At 33.6% G+C, this 16,573-nt stretch overlaps 2 protein-coding genes across 7 annotated transcripts in view; one reads left to right on the plus strand and one right to left on the minus strand.

Moving 5' to 3' along the window:
- Positions 1-16,573, minus strand: part of LOC127874777 (pleckstrin homology domain-containing family G member 1-like) — a 290,411-nt gene that overhangs the window by 124,701 nt on the left and 149,137 nt on the right. Inside the window, exon 1 of one of the 2 annotated variants that reach the window (XM_052419390.1) lies at positions 14,240-14,351. The exons of the other annotated variant lie outside the window; for it this stretch is intronic. The gene's annotated coding sequence lies outside the window, so the exon portion shown is untranslated. Of the gene's footprint in view, positions 1-14,239; positions 14,352-16,573 lie in introns of those variants that run through there. 2 annotated transcript variants of the gene reach the window in all.
- Positions 14,383-16,573, plus strand: part of LOC127874784 (protein-L-isoaspartate(D-aspartate) O-methyltransferase-like) — a 169,562-nt gene continuing 167,371 nt past the window's right edge. For 4 of the 5 annotated variants that reach the window (XM_052419408.1, XM_052419404.1, XM_052419406.1 and 1 more), the window contains exons 1-3: positions 14,383-14,541; positions 14,830-15,008; positions 16,300-16,436. In XM_052419408.1, coding sequence (XP_052275368.1) covers positions 14,855-15,008; positions 16,300-16,436 — 291 coding nt within the window. In that variant the 5' untranslated portion in view covers positions 14,383-14,541; positions 14,830-14,854. Of the gene's footprint in view, positions 14,542-14,594; positions 14,691-14,829; positions 15,009-16,299; positions 16,437-16,573 lie in introns of those variants that run through there. The other variant, XM_052419407.1, reaches the window with a different exon arrangement.

The following is a 16,573-nucleotide window of genomic DNA, read 5'->3' on the forward strand; positions in this document are numbered from 1 at the left end:
TCAAAGGTCAAGGTAAAATTCAACTTGCCAGGTACAGTAACCTCATGATAGCATGAAAGTATTTGAAGTTTGAAAGCAATAGCCTTGATACTTAAGAAGTAAAGTGGATCGAAACACAAAATATAACCATATATTAAAGTTACTAAGTCAAAAAAGGGCCATAATTCCGTAAAAATGACAACCAGAGTTATGCAACTTGTCCTTTTACTGTACCCTTATGATAGTTTGTGAGTGTTCCAAGTATGAAAGCAATATCTATGATAGTTTAGGGGTAAAGTGGACCAAAACACAAAACTTAACAAAATTTTCAATTTTCTAAGTATAAAGGGCCCATAATTCCGTCCAAATGCCAGTCAGAGTTACATAACTTTGCCTGCACAGTCCCCTTATAATAGTTAATAAGTGTTGCAAGTATGAAAGCAATAGCTTTGGTACTGTAGGAAAAAACTGGATCTAAACACAAAATTCAACGAAATTTTCAATTTTCTAAGTATAAAAAGGGCACATAATTCTGTCAAAATGCCAGTCAGAGTTACATTACTTTGCCTGCACAGTCCCCTTATGATAGTTAGTAAGTGTTGCAAGTATGAAAGCAATAGCTTTGATACTTAAGGAATAACATGGACCTAAACACAAAACTTAACCAAAATTTTCAATTTTCTAAGTATAAAAAGGGCATATAATTCTGTCAAAATGCACGCCAGAGTTATCTTACTTTGCCTGCCCAGTCCCCTCGTGATAGTAAGTAAGTGTACCAAGTTTGAATGCAATAGCATTGATACTTTCTGAGAAAAGTGGACCTAAACGCAAAACTTAACCGGACGCCGACGCCAAGGTGATGACAATAGCTCATATTTTTTTTCAAAAAATAGATGAGCTAAAAAGCATTTTTCCAAGATACAAAGGGCCATAACTCTGTTATTAACAGATGGTGTACAATGCCATTTGGTGTGCATCATCCTATTATCCATATATATACTCATACCAAGTTTCATTGAAATCCGCCAAAGCACTTCCAAGATATGGGTCTGGACCCAAAAGTGCCGGACGGACGGTCGGAAAGACGGACAACGCCAAAACAATATCCCTCCACCTACGGCGGGGGATAACAATAAGAACAGAGGGTTTTATCTGATTTTGGGGAAATGGCCTGGCCTTTTTTAGGAGAAGAAAATTGCTCGAAACGCCGGATTTAGGGGAAAAAATCGCGCAAACGCCAGATTTTGGGGAAAATAAGGTAAGTATTAAATAATCAATTTAACATATTTTACCGTTTTTAAAACAAATTCAAGGCAACAGATAATTTAATTATGCAATATTTTTCTATTTTTGTATTTTCTACACTGGATCAGGTTAACTTATATATTTAAGGTTAAAAAGAAATCTTTATTTAGTTATTTTGGGGGGGAGGAGGAATGAAATCTAGGGCAAAATTAACCAGATGAGGGGGAAAAATCCGAGGGGAAAAGGCCGTTTTTTGGCGGGTCACAGAGAAGGAAAAAAACTGAAGAACGATATAAAATATCATTATTTATTGGAATCTTGATAAAATTAGTGTATTTTACCATTCAAAAATTTTACCATTCATAAGTCAAGCAAATGAAAAGGAAATAAATATTTGACTTTTTTCAAAACAATTGTTTGTCTGCTACTATGGATAGTACCAGAGGCCTAGCATTGCTCTAAACGTGCTAATAGTGTATTGTACAACAAACACTGTTTAACAAATATACCCCCTCTTCTTGGAAGGGGGGCATAAAAATGGGTCATCTCTAAGTTGCATCAATACCAGGTTGCAGGATCATGTGACTTTGTTTATGGAAGTCAACACACCAGTAAGTGCTGCTTTTTTCCAAATAACTTTGTTAAACAATTTTTCTTAAGAATTTCAACCAGTGCATAAAAGATAGATTTTAAAGCTGCGTATGTCAATGTGAAATACATCAGAATTACTTTATATAATAAGCATGTGTTCTTTTTCATTTATACTGCACAAATATCCTTCACGCAAATTGATTTTTTGTCACCGATTTCAGATGTATTCTCAATAGGGATGCAAGAGGTTACACAAATGATTAACCGGTTAACCTTTTTCCGTAACCGATTATTAACCGGTTAATCGAAACGCCTAAAGTAGTTAAAATCATTTAGAGTACGTAAAATATGTCATACCGCTCTGTAGAAACAAAAGTAATTTCAAATTTGAAATCGCTTGGGTTGATAACAATCCAGTTTCGTAATAAAATGAATTGTAAAAGATATTTTCATAATTTTGCAAACATATGCTATATATTTTATTTAGTTTTCCTGCGTAAATGAATAAGAGTAAAAAATTAAAGAACTACACAATGTTCATTTTCACGTGTTATTAACTTATTTTTGGGTTGGCCGCTTATATTACCTTCGCGCCGTATCGCTCACAAAAATGGTGTGTTTCTTTGTTCATTCTGTTATAATTTTTGAAACTCAAATTGGCCTAATATAGAAACGTTTTTCCCTTTCAATTCGATGTAAAGTGGGTCATGTGTGTTCAACGAATCCGCATCTATTCTTATTCGCTAATTGCATATTTTGTTGCTTGCATTTTAGCGTTTGTAGCCGAAGTAGTATCGTTTGATTTTCATTATACAATAAAAAAATGTGCGTAAAATAAAGGACACACATAAAATTAATTTTGAACGAAATGTAAGTTGAATATTTTTTTATATTTTTTTTAATTCAATATCATACATACAATGTAAACATGTATATGATCATACAACATAGTGATTTACAAAGCAATACAGTTCAGACATGTTTTACAAGATATGCTAATATCATACATGCCATAATTTTTCAGACCAATTCCGGGACATTGAGTTAAATTGTCCGGGACTTTTGCGGATTTTCCGGGACATGTATAAAATGTACCGATATTTATAGACATAGCAATTTTGGTACAATTTTTTTTTTGTTTCGCATCGTTAATTGCAAAAGTTCGAAAGCCTATATCCGAAATACACTTGATCTATTAACGTCAAAATAAACATTACTACTTCCGTTACTAGATACAAGCCACGTGTTTTCAGTGTAAGCGTTCTAAACATAGATGGTGACGTCACTGCAGTATTGTTATTAAGACCGGTTTGTAACGCGTAGTTGTTGATACGCCTTTATTCATTCATTCACTGGGGGTTTAGAACAAGACAATAATAAACCTAGTGAGGATTTTATATGCTTACTTTTTTACTCAACTTCTTTGTCGGTTAAACGTGCGAACATAAACTGCTTTTAATTTTTTTACTCAGCGATGTTGGACTTCAGGGGTGTGAACAACTATCCTTTGCCCTTACGCAGTGGGAAATAATGACGTAGTAGATTAAAGTCAATTAACAACCACATTAAACAATGCCGCCTTTTCGGTTTGACCGCGAACGTGAGACAATCGATATGATAACAGGACCCCTGTAAATTGATCGATTTTGACACATAGCGTAGTCTGCCTATTCGGGTAGGCATTGTCATGGAGACGCTGCAGATATACACAGAGTGCAGTTAAGCCTTAGATAAGGTACATGTATATATGGATTTTGTAAATTCCGGGACATTTGACAGATTTCCGGGACAGCGGGACAAGTTCTTCATTTCCGGGACTGTCCCGGACAATCCGGGACGTATGGCATGTATGCTAATATATATTTATTTTTTTAAAGAGAAAAGAAAAGCACAACAGAGGAATAGTTATGAAAAAAGGTTGAATATTTTAATAAAATCAGTACATTTATGTAATAGCGAAGTAACTAAGTATTATGATTTCAAAACTGATAGTTACATATGTTTGTCGACGTACCATAGCGCGCACATTTTACGCAATTACACAAATACTAAATTTAACGGGTTTATTAATTTTTAATATTTTTAATTGATGTTTAATTATTTAAATAGTTAATGATTTGCTTTCTTAAACAGAACTTGCATCGGACGGTTATGGTGGAATCATTGGACGTAAATTATCATAATGATATTAATTTTTGATAAAGAAAAACGACAACTCGTCAAGATTTTAACTACGAATTCAATTCGTGATAAAATTGTTACTTATAAACACGGTATTTTGCGAGCAATCAGTGTTTGATATTGGTTAACAAAACATCAAAATAAGCCGTCCAATGTCTCAACTGTTTTTTTATCGCGAGTTCAATAAACGTGTCAATTACGTCTTCGCTATAAGCTCCCACTCACCGCAGTTCGCTAGTTAAATTTTAGCGAGTCAAAATACCAGTAGTGTCAGTTATCAAAACGTACCCCTTATTTGTTATCACAAAGGTATTGATTAATTGCTTGATTACTTTGACTGTTGACACGTTATTGATTACAGTCGATGGTGCGGCATGTTGTTTTAACTAGTCGCCCGCGCAAGTTGGCAGTATGTCACGCGAAAAATGTAAAATTGTACGAAATATTCACTGAAAAAAACATAATCATATATTTTTCCAGGTTAACCTTTTCCCGAAAATGTAACCTGTTAATTGGTCGTTTCTGTAGGTTAACCGGTTAACCTCTTTCATCCCTAGAAGGATCGGCACAAACTGCAAGTAAAACTGTCTTTTATGCACTAAAGATTTTTGCAAATGTATTTCAATAACATGACATATTTGTAAAAATAAAGTTCTGAACAGTGTGTTTACATTCTGTCCAGCCCTGTGTAAATACCTGAAAACCAGGCTGATTCTGCACCCTGAATACTAAACAGAAGCAAAATGGTATAAATGGTTACTTTTACTTTTAACAACTATTTTTAACAAATTAGTTATCTGTTTTCTAAACGAATTTCAGAAAATATAAAACTTAGGGCTTCATAAAGACCCTTTAACCACAAACTACTAGCCCTTTGGTCTCAAAGTCCTTAACAGTGTATACCAGGACATTGAAAAAAGGACGTATTTGCCCATTATGCTCAAGATCCGTATCAATTAACGAATATTAAACATTAACATCCACCTGATCAAATGTTATAACGGTTTAAATTCATTATAAAAGCATAGATCTTCTCACATGTTGATGTCAAAACTTTTATTGATTTCAGCAATTCTGCGGTTAAATTTTTTAAATAAAATCACGGTCTATCTTGGAAATGACTTCATAGAGAAATTTAATTAAATGGTGACCTGTTGGTAGCCTATTGAATTCAACATTATTGTAACGCTTAAATACGAAGGCTCACTGGATTCAGGGAAAAGATAAATAACTGTTTTTGCGTCGAATAAAGTTTGGTGCAACTTATAGTACACGTTTTTACTAGTCAAAAAACATTGGGTGTGTCAACGCACCCAACGCACCCCCTGGCTACGGGTATGTCTGTAACATTATGCAAAAACATGCATGCAAATGTGGGAGTTGCACACAGAAGATTGTGACGGACGGAAACATACAGTCACCCACACAGACAAGAGGATGCTTACAATTTCTATATCCCTATGTCTTTTGTCTGGAGATATTATACAACAAGCAGAATCAATTCACTTTTAAGCCAGCTTTATTAGGACTACCTTCGGGTATGAGTTTTATTTATTGTATGTTATTGCTTCACAGTAAACAACAGAACTAATACAAAATTCAACTAATTTCAAATTTATAACATTTTTTACCGTTATGTGCGCTAGTTATGAATATTAACAAATTGACAAAAGCTTTAAGTTCACCTTATTTTGAGTGACAATACATAACCCTGAGAATTACGGTCATTTTTTAAATTTGGACCACATAAACAAACCAGTTTCACTTAGTTCCAAAGTAACACGCATATTTTCTTGAGAATCAGAACAAGAAACTTTCAGAGACATTAACCACTATATATCCTTGAATCCACTATTTCCTCTCAATTCTAGAGCACATAGGACAGTTAAAAACACCAGGAAACAAATGGTATGAAACCATTTTGATGGAAACACAGACCCCCACCAATTGACTAGACAAAACAATTGCCCTGTACAATGATAAGGTAATTATGTAGAGACCATATTATTAAGGCAGATACAGTATCATCTTGCTATCTGTTCACTAATTAAATGCCTGTCCTGTCTAATGTCAAATAGTCCCAAACCATGAAAGCTATGCTTGTTCATGACTTTTGTTACAATATAGCAATAAAAAAAAGTATTATCTGCAAAATGCTCTTAAATTCTTTTAATATTTTCGCTCTCCAAATTGTGGGCAAATGATCACTACAACAAGCGCCAACTGGCATTTATTAATGGCAAAGTTCAAATGCAAACTATTACAATGAAAAAATATAACAGATTGGCAAAATTTTCTTATACAGTTGTAGAACAAAAAAATCCACAAACCAGTCCAAATATTTTTAATCCCAAAAAAAATCTATTAAAGAAAATTAACAATAAAAGGAGAATACCCAAGTGAACTTGATTTTTAAATGACAGATCAAAATGTAACCTGCTAGTATAACATTTCGAATGTGGCTGTCTAATTCATTCAGAAAGAAAAAGGACATATCACCATATTGGAGTCCTTTCTTCTACAAATATTGACACAAATTAAACCTTTCATTTTTGCTAGATTGACCATTAAACAGCCATCTGCCATTATTGGACTGTCAAGTCATGTAATAACATGGTCATTAAGAGATCTACAGATTACTCAAGCATGCATTTGATGTTATATCAAGTATGTTAAGTTTATCTTCACCACTAATGATCATGAGTAGATTTTTAGTCAAATATCCAAGAATTCAAATCAAATTTGACTGATGAACGTGTGACTAAATTGTTGTCCTGACAGCTAAGTCAAACTAAGTGACATTAATCATGTTTGTTTATAGATATATTATATATGTAAATGTAAATCTTGACACGAATTACATAGTCCAGCTCAAGTCCAGCATCAAAAAGGCAAACACAAGAACATTTTGTGGTGCAGTGACCATGACTAATTGCTCACAAGCATCAAGCTGCAGTTAAAGAACAAGCGCAAAACTAAGTACCCATTAGATTTGACTTGGAGAAACTGAAAGATCCTGAGATAGCAGAGGCATTCCAAGCTAAGATAGGTGGCAAGTTTGCAGCCTTGAACGTCATCATAGACAATTACATTGACCAACAATGTCAATGAAGCCCTTCTGTCATTGACCGAAAAAGTTCTTGTGAAAGAGAGAGGGAAGAACAAGCAAGGGATGAGGACAGAGATCATGGACCTCTGCAACATAGTGTCAATCTCTGAGGGCCTGATCCAGAGAGGACCTAACTGTGGGGGCACAAAATTTGTTCCACTGAAAACAAATGCATAGGGGGGGGGGATGTTTTGTAACACAATGTAACAGTCGCGACTTTTTTTACAGGCAAAAGTAACATGCGTTGTATGCCCCGGAGCGTCTTATGTATGTACAAAATCGATTTTTCCAAAGTCAGAATGTCAAATTTTAAAGTCAGAATTGCATAAATACGCGAGTTTGATAACCATTGCTGGTAATTTGTTTCGCTGTTTTTGTAACACAATTTTATTTTACACATAGTCGGTTACACACTACTAACGATACTATTGGGTTACTATACAGTACCGTAACGTAAAAAAAACATCGCAACAAAAAAAGTAGTCGTCTGCTAAATTTATTTTACGAGCTAACCTTGCGATTTTTACAACAATTTGAAACCAAAAATAACAAAGTACAATAAAACAAGGGACAAAATTGTCACAAAACCAGGTTTTCATTGTGAAAAAAAAATCTGATAAAGGGAGAAAACTCAAACTGAACTTTTGAAATGAACAAACAAAATTAACCCCCTTTGTAAGTTTTTTTTTTTTTTTAAATCTATTTTTAGTTGTGGCGACCTTGACATTGGAGATATTGACGTGATTCTTTCGTGCGACACACCGTCCCATGATGGTGAACAAATGTGCCAAATGATTTTAAAATCTCACAATGAATGACATTGTTATGGCCAGGACAAGCTCTTTTATGGCCATTTTTGACCTTTGAACTCAAAGTGTGACCTTGACCTTGGAGATATCGACGTAATTATTTCGCGCGACACACCGTCCAATGATGGTGAACAAATGTGCCAAATGATTTTAAAATCTGACAATTAACGACATAGTTATGGCCTGGACAAGCTTGTTCCGCCCGCCCGCCAGCCCGCCAGCCAGCCCGCCAGCCCGCCAGCCAGCCAGCCAGCCTGCCAGCCCGCCCGCATTCGCCAATCTAATAACCAGTTTTTTCCTTCGGAAAACCTGGTTAAAAACACAATATCAATGAGTAGCAGAGTATACAACAATAAGTATACAATCAGATACGGCACAATAAAGATTCACATCATTTATTCGCCATGGTCGTCGACATCGGAGAATCCGTCAGCGATGTCCCCAGTGTGCATTAAAAGTGTTTATTGGTATGCCTGCGATACCACATGTCTGCAAACCTGAGGTCTCAAATACCCTTTAACCATCTGCGATAGATGAACGAACATAATCTTTCCATGGGAGACGATGTCCCCAGTGTGGATTAAAAGCTTTGATTGGTAAGCCTGGTACACCACAAGTCTGCACACTTGTATAAAGATTATCACTACAAGAATATTAGCCCTTCTCATAACAGGCCTCATTTTAATATTCATCATAAAAATGCTTGTGTTACCAATTTTAGAATGCCGGTATACTTCATGCTTCAAAAGTTTTGCAAACAATACACATTAAAACAAACAAACATCGCTATACTATTTTAATAAAATGGTACATTTATTTTTTATGAAACAGCAAATGCTGCATTTATAGCCTAAATGCAGTTTATTACACAATAATTGTTTTTTATTTTGTTTTGTTGTATTATCAAATGCGCTTATTTAAATTCGTATTTCCAATTTTATTGCTAACGCCACGTTTACGCTAGTCACATCTATAGCTCATGTACTTTTCTTTGTTCTGTTAGAAAGCGCGCGAAAATTAGCGTGGGTGTATACACTGTTGAAGAAAAACTGTGTAGCGAAGAGAATGCTGTATCTTTGACGTTACGCTCATTTAGGTAGTTTATTATTGAAACAGATAATGTTCTGTTTACTGATTTACAGGAAAATCTGGTCAAGACTAGATTTAATTTTGGTAATTGTGAAAACATGATCAGCAGTGTTTACTCTGCGATGTTTTGACAAAACAGATACAAATGTGCAAATGCAACGGCTTGCAGATAGGGTCAAATATTACCAGTAATACATTGTTCTGAATGACGTTTTTGTTAAAATTAATACGTTCAAATAAATTTAATGGAAAAAAATATATAAATACAATGAGCACGTGAGAGAACAAATGCCAGCATCGTTTTTAAGATGAATTTTCTATCTGAAATAAAACATGAAAGAGGATTAAACATTTAATGGATAAACATGTGTGACTGCTTTTTTTGGAATATTTAATGATGATTTATGTGCGTCGTTTACGCCGGAGCGTCTTATGTATGGACAAAAATAAAATAATGTAAAAAAAAAGGGGATGCGTCTTACATTCCGGTGCGACATATAATCCGAAAATTACGGTAATAGGTTACAGGACTCTTGTCTTCTGAAAATAAAAAAGAGAGAGTATTTTGAAATGTCAAAAAACTAAAATTCAGTTGAAGTCAGTTCTACACAAAGATTTTATTTCAAAATATAGATTAATACTGTTGGTCTGATCAATATTGCAATAACCATATATTATCAGAGCTTATATAAAATGTGATTAAATGTGAATGTTATTAGTTGAAAATACAAAAGCTGAATTAACGTGCACACAACTTTTCATTAAGTTCAATAATTTTAATAAGATGTATATCTACAAGATGTATATAGAGAGGAACAGACATATTTAATTGTATGGGCTTTATTCGTTATATATTACTAGCAGTATAAAGAAATGTTTCAATAAATTTAAACTCATTTTTTGTTCTTTCAGTTCAATATTTTAGAGTTAAACATAATTAACATAATGACAAAAGTTAGTGCAATAAACGGGTTATAATACAAAACTATTTTGTTTAATTAATTCTTACCTTACCCTCAACAACTTTGGCTCCGAGTCTGACTCTGTGCTTTTTGTTTTTTTGGATGGACCAAAAATTTGATCCAGCAGGCATCATTGTTTGGAAGACAATTTGGTGAAACTGTATTATATACCGCAAGAAACAGCTCCTTATTTAACGTTCCCATGGTTATGACATCTGACAATACATTACTTTTTGGTATACTTGCTATCAAAGCCATGTTCGAGATCATCCAGACGCTTATTTTGTGTAAATGACAGACGCTCACTGTTATCCAGACGCTTAAGATCTAACTGCCTAACAGAGCGCATATCCCACTTTAGAGATTGTTGCTACAGTGATATTATGGAGTGTTAAACATACAACAGGTGCACCCCACCCCCCCAGAGTGTTGATAGTAGGCAGCAAGGTTGGCAGGGGCACTCCCTCTGTCGGAAATCGGGAAATCGGTACATCTGACCAAGTTGGTTTCACAAAAAAAAAAACACACGAAAAATAAGGCTTTAGTTGCTGGGGGGGGGGGCCCGGGGGCACATGCCGGCCCCTGGTATATCTGTGCCTGAATCTAACATAGCTGATAAACCCTATTTTGAAATGATTTGAAGTATGGCAATATTCTTTCATTTTTGTGTGCCCCAAGTAACTCCTTCATCTCTAGGAATCTGGCCCTCCAAAAGTTTAAAAATATCTCCAAGGTCCAAGTTAATCGAATTCATTGTCAAAAATGAAACATTTACCTCAAACTGAAACTTTGTTTTAAAAAGAAGTTAGGTGTTGTAATAAGGAATACTAGATCTTGGAAAGTCGCCTGAAGCTTAGAGGTGTGAATTTGCCAAAAATTATCCCAATAACAGGAACAACAGGAGTTCAGGGCTCGAATTAAACTTTTGTTCTACTTGCAAAAAATTGCGAGCAGCTTTAATACCAACTCGCAAAATCAAAAACATTCTCGCAAATTTTGATGGAAACATAAAAAACATTGGACATTAGTTTAGTACTTAACATGTATACACAGTTTATTTCTGCAACCATACAAAGATATCAGTTCCTCAATGGACCATAAGGGCCCACATCAGGTTGATTGACCATCTTCATCTACAACAAGTTTTAGTCTTATTTTAAGTTATTTTTCCCACTTATTCAATGTTTTTGTAGTAGGATTTACAATCCGTTTTTTTCTAACTAAACGGTTAACTTTGCTTTATGTTTTGTATTATGTATATTTTGTGTTATTTCTGTGTGTGGGAATAAAGTGACAAGTTATTTTTCGCTTCAAACATTTTTCGAACATGTGTGAATAGTCGACTGTTTCACTTCCTTTGTACCAATACCATCCGCGTATCTGTATATACAAGTCTACATACAAAGTGCGCGCTTCCACATAAGGGTATTCGGGCGTTCTATAAATTGACCTAAGATTTAGCGATCATGATGTCGAGCAGCATTATACCTACTCATTTCTTTTCACTATTTATTTACTCGCAAACAAATACTAGTGGCTTACAACTTAACTCGCAATCGGTATTTTTACTCGCATTTTGCGAGTGTGCGAGTGCTAATTTCGAGCCCTGGAGTTTTTCCAAGAAAGCTTTAGAAAAGTCATAATGATCTGCTAGTACTAGATCTTATAGGCCTTAAGGACATATCGAGCAAAGTTATGCGAAAATGTTACGGCGCTATAGAAAGGCGGCTGTAACTTGGTCAATAATGATTAGATTTTTATAAAATAAAGTGTCATATAAACATGAGTAATTATGCTTTTACAAAATCTCGATTCTATTAACCTAAAATAAGAATTTATAATTCTGCAATTGTTGAAGTAATAGCGCTATAAGAATTTCCAAATCGCGGCGAGAATGACGTTGAATAATTTATTTGAAAGGCTTTTGCTGATAAAATTTTCTTGTTTACATTTTTAATTCAAACATTTAAAACCTTATAAAATAATATTATTTCAAAACGGATAGATATATGAGGACACATAGATCTAGGTCTCTGATAAAAACAACATTACAATATAATAAACGCTATGATTGTTCGATCCAAAAGCGGTTTCAGTTAGTCTTATTTCAATATTGATTCTGTGGATTTTTTCAATTTTTTAATTCTCTATTTTTTATTTTGATCTTATTCATGAGTTATAGGTTATTAAAGTTTTGTTTGTAACCAAGTTTTTTTTCTATTGGTAATTAATTAAAGCTCTAAGTGTCATGGACTAGGATTTCGCGAAAAGAAAACAAAACAAACATTTCACGCGCGTGTTAATTGTCGGATCAATTAGCAAACTGAAGGAGATGTTATGTTTGTATGAAAAATGACAAAGGTTTTTACAATGAACCAAAGCAGGTTTGACGACAGGTGTGTACAATAGGGTATAAGAGCTAAAAATTGTACCAACTTTGTACAAGGCCAAAATCCTTTACAATGAACATTTTCCTCCAGTTTGTTTAATTCAAACCTAGATAAACATATCACCAAGCATAAAAATCTGACTTTATCTATTTGGGATGAAAAATGAAAAAGTTTATCAAAAAGAAAAAAAACATGTTTGTCACAGCAATCGTGTACAACAGAGGAAAAGAGCTTAAATTTGTACCAACATTGTATAAGGCCAAATCCTTTAAATTGAACATTTTCTTCTACGTTTTTTTGTAATTAATTATCCTTAGATTAACATCACTCCTAGTATAAAAACCATACTTCAACGATTTGGGATGAGAAATAGAATAGTTTTAAAAAAAGAAACAAACCACTTTGGCGACAGGTGTGAAAATGATTGAATGAAATAACAGTATAAAATTGTACAAAGGCAAAATCCTTTAAAATGCCTTATTTTCGTCTACTTTTTATTAATCATACCTAGATTAACATCTCACCTAGCATAACCATCTTACTTAATCAATCTGTGATGAGAAATGAAGAAGTTTTTGACAAAAATCGTTTGGGCCTTTCAATTTTTCAAAAATTATCGAAAATGAACAAATATAGTGTTCTCTTTCAAATTCAGATAAATTAATAATACATAAGAATAATAACTACCAAAACCTGAAGCATTATCAACAAAGAAAATAAAAACTTATTTTTATTTACACAAAAAAATATTCAATATGTCTGTTTGCGGCGACTGACTTTGCCCATAATTGATTGCTTTAAAACAAAATGGCCGACAGTAGCTGGAACAGGGAAGAATCTACAGGTACACCAGCATCTCCAAAATCGATGTCACGTGACCAGCGTCCGCCGTTAGATATTATCGCATATCGCTATCGCGAAGACGAGAGTTTCCAATCTGTGTTATCTATAGGTCTTTGTATAAACCACTTTTTTCTTGGGCGTTGTAAGTCCTTATTTTCTTACTTCGTTCATAAATCCATTGACACCAGCTGGAACCTAAACTACTGTAGAAGATAATATTCGAGTATTATTAAATATAACACACTAGAAACACTGAAAAAAGGATCCTTTCTTGTAAGAAAAAATGTAAACAACTTGAGTCTAAAAATAGTAGGAAAAAGTATGGTTGACAAGAAATGACAAATATAAATTTGATTAAACTTTTTGAAACACTGTGAAACATCACTTTAGCAAACACATTTATACATCATTATCTATATATTATTAACGTACGCTATAAAAATAAAGGGATTTTATTAAAAAAAATTCAAAATTTCTGTATCTTTCATATAAATAATTTTTAATTATCATTTCTGGCCCACCATACTTTTTCAAGTGTACTATTTTTAGACACAAGTTGTTTAAAAATTTTCTTACAAGAAAGGATCCTTTTTTCAGTATTTCTAGTGTGTTATATTTAATAATACTCTTAACATTATCTACTACAGTAGTGTAGGTTCCTGCTGGTGTCAATGGGTTTATGAACAAAATAAGAAAATAAGGACTTACAACGCCCAAGAAAAAAGTGGTTTATAAGGTGAAAACATGTAATTATTTACTCTTTTTGAAAGATTTCGTTACAACTGGTTCATGTATCGCTGAAGTAGATCTATATGTTATTTTAATTGTGCACATGTTTCCTAACTTTAAATAGAATGTTAATATAAGGAATTATTGTTTTACATTACTTCACCCACTTCTGACCATTTCAGAAAGTGATATGTCCTTAAGATCTATAGTATAACATCCTAATCTTGTTGTATAAAAGACTTAACTTTACACATCATTTGATATCTGTATTTAAAAAACCAATACATAAAGAAATTGGCAGGGCATACTCACGTTTAATTTCAATAATATCTTGTCAGGCAGAAAGATGCGATAATTTATGTATCTATTTATTTTCTGTTTACAAACATTTCCAAGTTATGATGGGAATCTCGTGCAAAAGGCGTTCATTGCAATTTTCACGACACATTATTTTTGTAACACCTTATTTCGGAAGGTGAAGGTTATCCGAAATAGTAACACTTTGGAATGTCTTGCATAGTTCGTTAATAATTGAGATTTTTCGTATTTTTGCATTGTTGCATTATAGACAGTTCTATTAAGTAACATTTAACTTATAAATGTTAGACACAAAGGTATGCATTATTTGTTCAATACCGTAATATTTCGGTATTTTTTAAAACTTTGTTTACAAATTATATTTGTTAGATTCCATCTGTTTAGTGTTAATGCCAATAATTGTCACGATGTTTATTTAAATTTTGTCGATTCATCTGCAAGCTAGGTAATACAAATGTGTATATAATTGTTGTATTGACTAATCAATGTTTGAAAGTAAGTTACTGTTCTACATTTCATCCATTCAAGTTAAACATTAAAATTGTAAACTTGTTTCATTTAAAAATAAGCATTTTTTGTTTCAGTATCAAGTCATCAAAATTTCAACAAATGCACAGGTTATGCTTGACTTACAAGTCTAGACACAAATTACTTCGAACTACAACAATTGGGCTGTTTGCATTATTGTGTGCTCCTTTTCGCGGCATCATGGCTTGGCAATCCAGTGGCAGCAGTAATGCCAACCTTGTGGACAATCTGCATGGTAAGGGTTCAACTTTCAACTGTATCACCTTTTTTCAAGGTTTTTGAATATGGTGTGTTGTTTAGCATATGGGAACAAATTTTCGTCTTTAAATGAAACTTTTACATAAAAAAATAATGTTTACGTTTCAATTCAATGAAATTAACTTGTGGTTGAAAAATTACACTGGACCTGTTTGATCAGTTTGTAGAGAGTTGTGGGTTCAATCTTTCCTTCCCACACACACCCTATTATTGAAGTAAGGCAGTTGTCAATTACTTGCATAAGTATTTGCCCTAAGCATGACCATGGTGTGAATGAAATACTGTTGAAACTTTAGTTAAATTTGTGTTTGTTTGTGTGTGTGTGTGGGGGGGGGGGGTGTTGGGCTATTTTCAACAGTGTTTCATGTCATGGCGGTCAGTTTGCCAACTCACACTCAGTCTTTTTTTTTAAATTCAAAATAGGGGCCGGTATCTGGCCCCATTCCCAATGGAATTTTTGTTATATTTTTCCCAAATTGGACCTAAATATTCCCAATTTAAGGTTTAACAAAAATATTTTTGAATGATTTTTTTAGATTTACATTTAGTTTATCTTCCATCCAGCTCTACAAGTTACAAATTAAAACACTTGAATTTTCATTTTTAAAGCATTTGTTAGCAAAAAAACTACAACACTTATTTGCCAATTTTGGTGAAAACACTGTGATTTTTCCCAATCCAAAGGGACTCAGCTCCATTCCCAAAATGGTGAAAAAAACCACTGGCAATTTCCAGGGTTAGCTGGTCTACCAGTTCTAAGTGCACATACAATAACAGTTATTGGCAACTGCCCTTTTTAAATCAGAAGTAAGGGGAGAATGGCTGTAGAAAAGATTTAATTTCTAATCTTTAGAAGTTTTGACAGAGATCTAACCTGCCTTCCTCGGATTTGAAGTCCTTTGCTGCACGAGTACCAAATGAGCTAGGCGTAAATTCAAGCAAAAAAAAGTTACTATTACATGTAGTATCAGTTAGTCTTGAAATATACAGCTTTTTACTTGTGTGAATGAGGCTTTTTTATTAAGATTCCTACATTAATAACAATATCTGACATATCTGAAGTATGTCCTCTATATTTATAGTCCTGTATTGTTAATCTTGTTAATGTTGGTTTTTACAAGAACACTAGTATCTTAAAGTACTAATTTTCTCTATGCTTTGACAATGGTAAGATAAAGTGTTTTAAGCTAAATAATAACATTATGTTATTTTTTGCCCATCACTTAAGAGACATGAACTAATTAAGATTAATCATTTTCTTTTGACAGCCAATGGAATTATCAAGGACCCGAGAGTCATTGAAGCAATGAAAACAGTGGACAGAAAACACTTTTGCAAATTCAATCCGTACAATGATTCTCCGCAGAGCATTGGCTACCAAGTCACCATTTCTGCACCGCATATGGTAAAAACAAGTCCACATTGTTATGCTCCATAACAGTGAAGCTCTTGAGCTATCTGCCTACTTAGCATGAGGCTCTGAGGTGTAAAGCTCAAATACATGCTGTATTCATGAATGAATCATGAAACATGTGTAAAATA

This window comes from Dreissena polymorpha, chromosome 3, assembly GCF_020536995.1.
Source record: "Dreissena polymorpha isolate Duluth1 chromosome 3, UMN_Dpol_1.0, whole genome shotgun sequence".
NCBI classification, from domain to species: Eukaryota; Metazoa; Mollusca; class Bivalvia; order Myida; family Dreissenidae; genus Dreissena; species Dreissena polymorpha.